This window comes from Tachysurus fulvidraco, chromosome 7 (genome assembly GCF_022655615.1).
Source record: "Tachysurus fulvidraco isolate hzauxx_2018 chromosome 7, HZAU_PFXX_2.0, whole genome shotgun sequence".
Classification (NCBI taxonomy): domain Eukaryota; kingdom Metazoa; phylum Chordata; class Actinopteri; order Siluriformes; family Bagridae; genus Tachysurus; species Tachysurus fulvidraco.
The window spans coordinates 1,286,404-1,298,029 of record NC_062524.1 but is presented as its reverse complement, the minus strand read 5'-3'; the positions used below and the strand labels follow the sequence as shown (position 1 = coordinate 1,298,029).

Here is an 11,626-nt window from a genome sequence, read left to right as displayed (position 1 = left end):
GTTCTTCACTCCAAATAAACTTCTGAGCATTGTAACACAGTGTGATTATGTACGGTACATGTCCAGTTGCCAAAAACATAGTGATCCTGCAGGTCTTACCACATTCTGAGGAGTGGCTTGAACGATGTTAAGATCTTACTAGCACCAACGAACCGTCACAGCATTGTTGCGTTAGGACTGTTGAACAGGTGAGAGATTTCTCTTAAAAACCTTTACTATAAGATGTATGTAAATGTTTTATAGACTTCCACAGTAAAGCTGTTTTTATATTAGATATTTGTTAGATATTAGAGTTTATCTGATAAATAATGAAGTCCCGGCATGGGTTGTTGTTGTGTAAAATTATTTTATTTATGGTATTCTTGACTGGATTTCACCAAAACGGGTCCTGAGAAAGAAATACTTCTCAGTGAAGATCCGGGTGCTTCTGAGTTCATGAAAGTTCATTAAACTGCAGTATAATGGAGAGTGTAGAGCCATTTCAGGCATGTCACACTGGACAGAGGCCCCGGGGCCAACCACGGTGTGTATTAGCTAAAAGGTGACTCTAGTGGAACTGGTGACACTTAATTTCTTATTACAAGTACACCTTGTTTCCATGTCTCAGCTGCACCATGGGGTGCATGGGGTGAAACACTTCTGCTAAATAACCCAGAAACTTGTACATTTTGAATCCGTTTGTTCTACTGCTACAGATTCATTGCTGGTTATTAATATTTTAATCACAGTAAATGTGTTCAAGAGTTTAATCCGACGATACGTACGTATGTGTTTTATCTGGATCTCTTTAGTTGGTTAAATTGAAATGAGAGTTAAGAGAGAACATAAATGCCTTCACATTTGATGTTACTATGTTCAGCACAGAGATCCTGGTATGCAGAAGTTCCTCCAGGGCACAAGCTGCTCATCACTCAAAATGTTCTTGAATGAATCATGTTTGTATACTGAGAAACATGTATATCACACAAACATGATTCACTCACTGCATACCAGCATCTCTGTGCTGAACATAATATCATCAAATGTGAAGGTTTACTTTCATTTATGTTCTCTCTTAACTCTCATACACGCAGCGTGCACAGAGCTCAGGCATGGCTTCTCTTCTGTGTTCTCCTAGTCACTGTAGATGTAAAGGAGACTCTCAATGCATGTAACTATCAACTCCACACTATCAATCCAATGATTCCAAAGTATTGGTCCCCAGTCAATACACTTACCACACATCCATCCATCCATCCATCCATCCATCCATCTATCTATCTATCTATCTATCTATCGATCTATCGATCTATCTATCGATCGTTCATTCAACACAGAGTCCTACACTGAGTCCTAAATTAGCTGGTTCGTTTCCAGAGCATTAAACTGTACTGTCTATCGTCTTTAATGTGACTCAATGTACAAAGCTCCTCCATCTTAACCGATAAGACAAGATGGTGAAGCATCTCACACAGTGAATGACTGAGTGTTCACAACTACTGTACAGCGCTACATATTGTATGGTGCTTAGTTTAGAACATGCTAATCACTCCTTCAGTTAGCTTTAGTAACTAGCACTGAAAATACAAGATGGGTTAAAGAGTCATCTGTTCAACTCCCATGTGAACCTTTATAGGTGTCACAAATAAGGGGAAAACATAGGACCAGCCAGAAGGGTGAAGGAAGTCAAGGTAGATTGAGAGTGTATTTCCGCTCTCACTCTCTCTCACTTACTTCACTCTTACCTGCATGGTAAAAGAACTTTTGTATATGCATCTACAGAAGTTATTTTAAACCTTCCTGTTTCTGATCTTCTCTCCTAAAACACACTGATGCTGCATGCACATGGAGTGCTGCAGGTATCAAATTGCCAGTTCACGTGCGTGGTCACTATGGTAACTGGACCACACCTTAGAGCTTGTTTTGTCAAGAGTTAGTGAAGGTGAAAGTACTGTTGCTTTGGTGAATTTTGGAACTTAAAACTCGTTTAACACTCCAAACATCTACCATCCTTCTAACTACACTCACCTGTTTCCCCCTCAGCTTTAAATACCCCTCAATCTCAGTTCATCCTGGTAGGTTCTGTCTATTTACTTGTACCCAATAGATTATGTTATTTGTTTTGCTTGTGGAATAAAGCTTCTTGTAGTTGCATCCTACCTCTGTGGTCTGCTACGTTACACTAAAGATTAAAACCCCTTAGGAGTAGATTAGTATGTCAGGGTTCAGTTCCAGATCAATAATTCAATACTGTAATACATTATATGAGTTATATGAGTAAACTGTGTACCTAAGGCATGAAAACTTGGAAATGAGTTTAAATGAACATTTGTGTAATCCATTTTAGCAGAAGTAATCGGACTCCTCTGGACTCTGCACACACATTACTAATATTCAGTGATGGAAACCTCAGAGCCGTACACAGATGAGATGGACCCAACTTTAAAAAAGAGGTAAAAGTACATGAACATAATAAAATAGATAATAATTTGCAGTTAAAAAAAAGTATGGATACTAATGGAATATTTATTGTGCAGTAAAATGCTGGAAAAGAGGTCAGCCCCAACAGAACCCAGCCATGTCTCTATGAAAAGTGAAGCATCTATGAATTATCCACTGCTTTTCAGAGTTGCCCCTTTAACTGCTTACAGGTAAAATCTCTTCTCTCTAATCCTGCATTTACATTTACATTTACAGCATGTGACAGACGCCCTTATCCAGAGTGACATACATAAGTGCTTAAATCTCTAACATTGAATACATTAATGCTGGTTCACTAGGTTACATACTTAATATACCATGAGATTAAAACATTTGTTCAAAGTTACAATGAAAAAGTGTCAAAGGTTGTTTTGTTTATGCAAAAGATAAGGAAAGAAGTGCTAGTTGAGGTGTTTCCTGAATAAGTCTCGTAATCCTAAGGTTGTGGGTTCGAGTCTCGGGCCGGCCACGACTGAGGTGCCCTTGAGCAAGGCACCGAACCCCCCAACTGCTCCCAGGGCGCCGCAGCATAAATGGCTGCCCACTGCTCCGGGTGTGTGTTCACGGTGTGTGTTTGTGTGTTCACTGCTGTGTGTGTGCACTTTGGATGGGTTAAATGCAGAGAACGAATTCTGAGTCCGTACTTAGCCGTATGTCACTTCACTTCAAGTAGGTCTTCAACCGCTGTTTGACAATAGCCAGTGACTCAGCTGTCTGGACCTCTAGGGGAAGTTCATTCCACCACCTTGGTGCCAGAACAGAGAAGAGTCTTGTAGTAAACTTGCCTCTTACCCTGAGAGATGGTGGGACCAGTGGAGCAGTGCTGTAGATCTGAGGGTGTGGGGTGCAGTGTGAGGAGTGATGATGGCTTTGAGGTAAGAGGGAGCTGGTCCATTTTTGGCTTTGTAGGCCAGCATCAGTGTTTTGAATCGTATGCGTGCAGCTACAGGAAGCCAGTGGAGGGATCGCAGTAGCGGGGTGGAATGCGAGAACTTTGGCAGGTTGAAAACAAGCCGGGCAGCTGCATTTTGGATCATTGCAGAGGATGAATTGCATTCATAGGTAGACCTGCCAGAAGTGCATTGCAGTAATCCAGTCTAGAAATTACAAGAGACTAAACAAGTACCTGATCAGCCTATGTGGACACAAATGGCCGAATCCTTCTAATGTTGTAGAGAAGAAACCGACATGAGCGAGTCACATTAGCAACATGAGAGGAAAAGGACAGTTGATTGTCCATGGTTACCCCAAGGTTGTGAGCTGTGGCTGAAGGGGAGATCAGATCGTTGTGCAGTGATATAGCAAGATCATGACCTGGGGATGAATCACCTGATGAACAGCAGTTTAGTTTTGCTAGGATTGAGCTTTAACTGATGAGCAGTCATCCATGATGATATTTCTGCCATACATGCTGAGATCTGATCAGAAGCTGTGGTATCTGAGGGAGGGAAAAAGAAGATACTTTGTGTATCATCAGCAAAGCAAGTGAACCCATGTGAGGAAATAACTTCACCAAGAGAGTGAGTATACAGGGAGAAAATAAGAGGACCAAGTACTGAGCCCTGTGGGACACCAGTGGAGAGTCTGTGTGGATGAGGTTGTGCTACCTCTTGGTTCATATTGTGTCATCCAGACTCTGCTAGTGTCCTGCTCAACATTAACAGCTGGTCAGAGATATTCCTGATGCACTTACCCATACCTTTAAGTTCTGCATATGTTTATGCTCTTATAGAAAGTAAAACAGAATCCACAAAACTCATGATGTGATTCAAAGTTGGTTTGCTCATCCAAATCAGCTATTACATCAATTGAACTTTTGCATGTATTTTCTCCATCATTTTCTCTTTGACATCTGAGAAAATGTTGTAGTAATTCATCGAAAGTTTAGTTGAAGCCAGTATTTAATAAGTAACAGTGGTAAATATGATATAAAATCATGGTGTTTGTGCTGTGATGTTATTCAGCAGTGTATCTCTGAAGAGTGAAGCATCAACGGCTTCTCCACAGTTCTTCAAAGACGAAGACCTTTCATCTGTACAGAGGTAACAGTCCACACTGTTACACTACTTTATGTGCAACAAGGAACAAGTATATTAGAAAGCACATTTAGTACAAATTTTAGATTTGTAGATCAGCACTGGTAAGATTTTACAATATTTCTCAAAATTTCAAAGGGAACTATACAGGAAATAACACACCTATCTTATTTCTATAAAATATTAAGAACTAATATTACTGCTTATTGATTTCTTACTAAATATGGTAGTAGGCATTAACTGTGATGTAAATAAACTGAGTCTTGCTTTGCTACATGATAGGCAAGATGCAGTCACTGCTGGAAGTGAGGTACAGAAAACCTTCAAGTTAAATCTGAAGAAGAAGTTTCAGTGTTTGAATGGAGTGATAATAAACCCAACAGCCCCAACACTCCTGAATGAGATCTACACAGAGCTCTACATCACAGAGGGAGACAATGGAGATGTCAATAATGAACATGAGGTGAGACAGATTGAAGCAGCATCCAGGAGAACAACAACAGAGGAAACACCAATCAAATGCAATGACATCTTTAAGCCTTTATCTGAACAAGACGAACCAATCAGAACTGTGCTGACAAAAGGAGTCGCTGGCATCGGAAAAACCGTCTCTGTGCAGAAGTTCATTCTGGACTGGGCTGAAGGAGAAGTAAATCAGGACGTCCACCTCATATTTCCACTTCCTTTCAGAGAGCTGAACTTGATGAAGGACCAGAACCTGAGTCTGATGGAGCTCCTTCATGTCTTTTTTAAGGAAACAAAAGAAACAGAAATGTCCATTTTGGAAAATGTTCTGTTCATTTTTGACGGATTGGACGAGTGTCGTTTTCCTCTAGATTTCCAGAATACAGTGAGAGTGTGTGATGTAACTGAATCAGCATCAGTGCCTGTGCTGCTGATAAACCTGATCAAAGGGAATCTGCTTCCCTCTGCTCTCATCTGGATCACCTCCAGACCTGCAGCAGCTGATCAAATCCCCTCTGAGTGGTTTAATCGAGTCACTGAGATACGAGGGTTCAATGACCCACAGAAGGAGGAGTACTTCGGGAAGAGGATCAGTGATCAGAGCCTGGCCAATAACATCATCACACACCTGAAGTCATTAAGAAGCCTCTACATCATGTGTCACATCCCAGTCTTCTGCTGGATTACAGCCACTGTTCTAGAGAGAATTTTGGGTGAAGCAGAGAGTGGAGAGATCCCCAAGACTCTGACTCAAATGTACACGCACTTCCTCATCATTCAGACAAACATCATAAGAGAAAAATTCCCAAAGAAGCAGGAGAGTGATGAAGAAATGCTTCTTAAACTGGGACAACTTGCTTTTCAGCAGCTGAAGAAAGGGAACCTGATCTTCTATGAGGAGGACCTGATGGAGTGTGGTATTGATGTGACAGAAGCAGCAGTGTACTCAGGTGTGTGTACTCAGATCTTCAGAGAGGAGTTTGGGCTTCACCACAGTAAAGTGTACTGCTTTGTTCATCTGAGTGTTCAGGAACATCTCGCAGCTCTGTATGTGAACCTGACCTTCATGAAGGAGAGGAGAAATGTTCTAAAAGAGACTGAAGATCTGGAGATGACAGAAATTAAAGCCTTAGATGATGTCCACAAGAGTGCAATAGATCAGGCTGTAAAAAGTAAAACTGGACATCTGGACCTTTTCCTTCGCTTCCTTCTGGGTCTCTCACTGGAGTCCAATCAGAAACTCTTACATCACCTAGTAACACAGACAGGAAGTAACTCCCACAGAAAAGAGGAAACAGTTCAGTACGTTAAGGAGATGATCAGTACAAATCTTCCGACAGAGAAATCCATCAATCTGTTCCACTGTTTGAATGAACTGGGTGATGACTCTCTAGTGGAGGAAATCCAACACTACCTGAAATCTGGAAGACAAAGTAAACTGTCTCCTTCACAGTGGTCTGCTCTGGTGTTTGTCTTACTGACCTCAGGACAGGAGCAAGAGGAATTTGACCTGAGTAAATATACCACCACAGACAGCATATCAGAAGACGTGCTTGTGAAGGTCATGCCTGTGGTTGCAGCATCCAGAAAAGCATTGTAAGTAGAGTTGAATATAACAGGTGTTAGATTCCTAGAAAGAGACTTTGAGAAATGTGTGTCTACTCACACAAAACGTCATACTTGTCCAAATGACCGATCCACCTGCTCCTAAACTTTGAGGTATCCGAAAGAAAATTAGTATTTTTCTTTTTGATTTTTGATCACAAATTTGTGATTTTCAAAACAAGAAGTTTTTGTTATTTTTGTCAAATCTGACAGTGGATTGATATTGGCATCAAATTTAGTGGGAATAAAAGCAATCATGTAAGAGCCAGTGTACCTGGGACCATGTAAGGGCCAGTCTACCTGGGACCATGTAAGGGCCAGTGTACCTGGGACCATGTAAGGGCCAGCATACCTGGGACCATGTAAGGGCCAGTGTACCTGGGACCTTGTAAGAGCCAGTGTACCTGGTACCATGTAAGAGCCAATGTACCTGGGACCATGTAAGGGCCAGTGTACCTGGGACCATGTAAGGGCCAGTGTACCTGGGACCATGTAAGGGCCAGTGTACCTGGGACCATGAAAGGGCCAGTGTACCTGGGACCATGTAAGGGCCAGTTTACCTGGGACCATGTAAGGGCCAGTGTACCTGGGACCATGTAAGGGCCAGTGTACCTGGGACCATGTAAGGGCCAGTGTACCTGGGACCATGTAAGAGCCAGTGTACTGGTACCATGTAAGAGCCAATGTACCTGGGACCATGTAAGGGCCAGTGTACCTGGGACCATGTAAGGGCCAGTGTACCTGGGACCATGTAAGGGCCAATGTACCTGGGACCATGTAAGGGCCAGTGTACCTGGGACCATGTAAGGGCAAATGTACCTGGGACCATGTAAGGGCCAGTGTACCTGGGACCATGTAAGGGCCAATGTAACTGGGACCATGTAAGGGCCAGTGTACCTGGGACCATGTAAGGGCTATGTAACTGGGACCATGTAAGAGCCAATGTACCTGGAACCATGTAAGGTTCAGTGTACCTGGGACCATGTAAGGGCCAATGTAACTGGGACCATGTAAGAGCCAATGTACCTGGAACCATGTAAGGTTCAGTGTACCTGGGACCATGTAAGGGCCAATGTAACTGGGACCATGTAAGAGCCAATGCACCTGGGACCATGTAAGAGCCAATGCACCTGGGACCATGTAAGGGCCAGTGTACCTGGGACCATGTAAGGGCCAGAGTACCTGGGACCATGTAAGGGCCAGAGTACCTGGGACCATGTAAGGGCCAGTGTACCTGGGACCATGTAAGGGCCAGTGTACCTGGGACTCAGCTTCTTACAGAATCATAAATTTGCACTAGTTTAAGTTAACTATGATTTTTTTTGTATTATTTACTTCAGTATCAGGTGTAATTCAATCAAAGAAAAAGGCTGGACGGCTCTGATCTCAGAGCTCAGCTCAGAAACCTCTGACCTGAACAAGCTGCATCTGACAGTGAATACAGTGGATCTGTCTGGGAATAATCTAGGAGACTCAGGAGTGAAGCATCTCTCTGCAGGACTGGAGAATCCTCACTGTAAAGTGGAGACACTGAAGTAAGTACATCTACCTGAGGGTTTTGCACCTGTAGTACACTTAATGTCAATAACAACAGGAATGATGGGTTTCATTACACATGTTCATAATACTCAAGAGAAGGGAGGCAGTGCAACATGACACTGCTGTGTAAAGGCGGGCTGAGTGTCTCTGCACTGTTCATCATAGTGTATCAGTGGTGGGAGTAAGTCTTGAGTCTCCAATTTGCGACTTAAGTCTGACTCGAGTCGAGTCCCCCATCTCTGAATCATTTAACTCAAGTCGAGTCAAGTCTCAAGTCATGAATGTCAAGTCAAAGTCAAGTCGGGTCTTTTTTTAAATATTTGTCAAGCAAGTCTCACGTCTCAAATTTGCGACTTAAGTCTGACTCGAGTCAAGTCATATGAATCGAGTCCCCCATCCCTGTAGTGTATATAACACAACGAATCCCTACCCCAGCCCTTGCATCAGACTAATTCTGATCTATCTGTGTGTCCTGAATTGTGCAGGTTGGACTCTTGTCATGTCTCGGATGACGGCTGTACCGCTCTGGCTTCAGCTCTCAAATCAGACCTCTCACACATAAGGAACCTGCATCTGTCTAAGAATAGTCTAGAAGACTCTGGAGTGAAGTGTCTCTCTGATGGACTGAAGAATCCTAACTGTAAACTGAAGACTCTGAGGTAAGATCAACTCTCTGAGAGTCACATGACCTGCAGTGAATTGGTGTGATCTCAATTTGTTCAGCTAATAATATCACTTCTGTCCAATATATGGATGGACAGCAATATAACGTGCCACTGTCCTGTGTGTCCTTGTGTTTCTCTTCAGGTTGGGGTGTTGTGGTGTCTCAGACGAAGGCTGCGCTGAACTGGTTTCGGCTCTAACGTCAAACCCGTCACACCTGAAGGAACTGCATCTGACTGGGAATATTTTAGGAGACTCAGGAGTGAAGTGTTTCTGTGCTGCACTGGAAAATCCTGACTGTAATCTGGAGACACTGAGGTAAGATCATCTCTCTGAGAGTCACATGAGACTGAAAAAGAGGTTTAAAGTTCATCTTCGGTGTCCTGAGGAGGAAGATTGTTTCATTGTGTATTTCTGCAGGTTGGATCGTTGTGAAATCACAGATGAAGGCTGTGCTGCTCTGGCTTCAGTGCTAATATCAAACTCCTCACACCTGAGAGAGCTGGATCTGTCTGAGAATAAACTCAAAGACTCAGGAGTGAAGCATCTCTCTTCTGCATTAGCGAACCCAAACTGTAAACTGGAGAAACTGAGGTAAGACCTTTTACTGCACATCAGACATGATGTCTGTGGCACTCCAATGCTCAAGGTTTTGCATCAGATCCATAGCACAGTGACCGCCACACAAACACATAGTGCTCACAGTGCTGAAGATCTGCAGCAGGATTTCCCCATGTACAGTAGGCTGAATGTGTGAATGCTAAGCTGTGACTGATGTAAAGAAGGTGGATGCACCATGTTCTAGGGCTGTCTCCCTTCTTGTGGTACACTGATTTATCCAATAAGAGGACGAATGGAGCCGTTTATTGGGAAATTCTTGAAGCCTATCAACAAATCTATTATTCAAGAATTAGCATTCAAGAATGTTCAGTGTCAGAAAGCTCCACATGGAATCCTTCCTCTCTGCTTGAATCCATGGCTGTTAGTTCTGATGTGATTCCTTTTGTCTGTTTAGTCCATTTCACATGTTTATTTTCATCATGGCTGAAGAACTCACTGTTTCACATAACATGAGAGTGAAGAGTGTGTCATTGTGTGTCTCCAGGTTGAACTCTTGTGATATGTCAGATGAAGGCTGTGCTGCTCTGGTTTCAGCTGTGAGATCAAACCCCTCACACCTGAAAGAATTGGAGCTGTATGGAAATAGCCTAGGAGCCTCAGGAAGGAATCTGCTGTCTGCTCTTCAGGACGATGTGGATGATGATGATGAGGGACGTTACAAACTACTGGAACTGATGTGAGTCATGTTTTAAAGAAACATTTGTTTTACAGTCCAGATTCTGGTTATTAATTCACAAGTTTTTAATATTTATTCAGTTGCTGATGAACATCTGTGCGTGATGACTCCTGTGTTCCTGAATTTCCATGCTGGAGAATAGAGAACATGTTTGAACGCACACCAGTCATTTAGGTCACATGAAGTAGACTCTGAGGGATGAAGCAGTAAATCAGTGACTGCACACACACTGATCCAGACATTAGACTGAACACAGAAGATCTGGAATGGAGACTCTTTGTTAATCAAAACACCTCAGTGTGTGTGTGTGTGTGTGTGTGTGTGTGTGTGTGTGTGTGTGTGTGTGTGTGTGTGTGTGTAAAGCTTGTTGGCAGAGAAGATACTTGCCCCCAGCTGGACAAATGCATATAACAAGCGTGAAATATTTACAAATGATTGTTGTTTTTTTTTTGGAGGCCCAATGCATGTGTGTGTGTGTGTGTGTGTGTGTGTGTAGCATCATTTTGGTAGATCATATTTTGCCCTCTCCTAGGCAAAAGAATATCAAAAGTGTGAAATATTTAAAAATATGTAGCTTTTTTTTCTGGAGGCCTAATGAAATGCACAATTTGTGTTTGTGTGTGTGTGTGTGTGTGTGTGTGTGTGTGTGTGTGTGGTGTGTGAGTGTGTGTTTTGGGTGCGTGTGTTAATGGACATTTTATTTGTGCATGTTTGTGTCTGTATGTATGTTCATTGCGCTGAAAATGGCAAAAGTGTGACCTATTGCCCAACTAAATGTGGTGGAGTCAAACTGACCCCGTGCTCTTGAGGGGGAATGTATTTAATTTACGAACACATAGTTCAACGAAAATAGACAAAATCTTGCTTGCAAAGTTCATAATTTGGAACAATCCTGGAAAATTTCAGGCAAATATGTGGAAGAAAACCCAAGTTATGACACAATAAGTGTCAACCCAGCACCGAAAAAAACAAAACAAACAAACAAAAAAAAAAACCACTACAATTTGTTTCTGGTTTTTGTTTGGGTTCATTAAAGATGCTTTAAAGTTATTTTTGTATATATATTTAGACTTCTTTTTAAAATTTACAGTTCAGTTATGTACAGTTCTACACCAGTTGAGGCCTGATTCCTTACTGTGACTCCAACGTTTGCGTCGTTTCCACTTTGTACGTGACCAGAAAGCATCGATTACAATTACCTTATCTCTTTGGGAAAATAAACATGGGTTTTAATTACTGTTTCATCTGAGGGTCATAAATACCTTTTTTAATTACTGGTCTTCTATCTCATTGAAGCAGACACATGGATTTAATCAATCTGAAAGAGGGGAGGCGGGGAGGAAAGGGAGGCTCTTAAACTCCTATCAGTAAGCAATATATCAATACAATCATTAACTTTATTATTATGAACTTTTAATCTAAACCTAACATCATAAAATCATGACATAAATCTGTCAGATCAAAGGTCTTAAACTCCTAGGAGTCAACACACATGGCTCCTATCAGTCAATATTATATAATTACAGTCATAAACTTTATTATTTATGGTTTTATTGGGGTC

General features: G+C 42.0%; 1 protein-coding gene across 1 annotated transcript; it reads left to right on the top strand.

The window, feature by feature from the left end:
• Positions 1-62: 62 nt before the first annotated feature.
• Positions 63-10,418, top strand: LOC113640118 (NLR family CARD domain-containing protein 3-like). Its single transcript, XM_027142483.2, has 11 exons — positions 63-188; positions 2,327-2,432; positions 2,517-2,630; positions 4,425-4,502; positions 4,779-6,557; positions 7,907-8,101; positions 8,591-8,764; positions 8,913-9,086; positions 9,189-9,362; positions 9,874-10,065; positions 10,146-10,418. Exons 2-11 carry the CDS (start codon positions 2,380-2,382, stop codon positions 10,150-10,152), a joined length of 2,940 nt encoding a protein of 979 aa, XP_026998284.2. The 5' UTR covers positions 63-188; positions 2,327-2,379; the 3' UTR covers positions 10,153-10,418.
• The last annotated feature ends 1,208 nt before the right edge of the window (positions 10,419-11,626 follow it).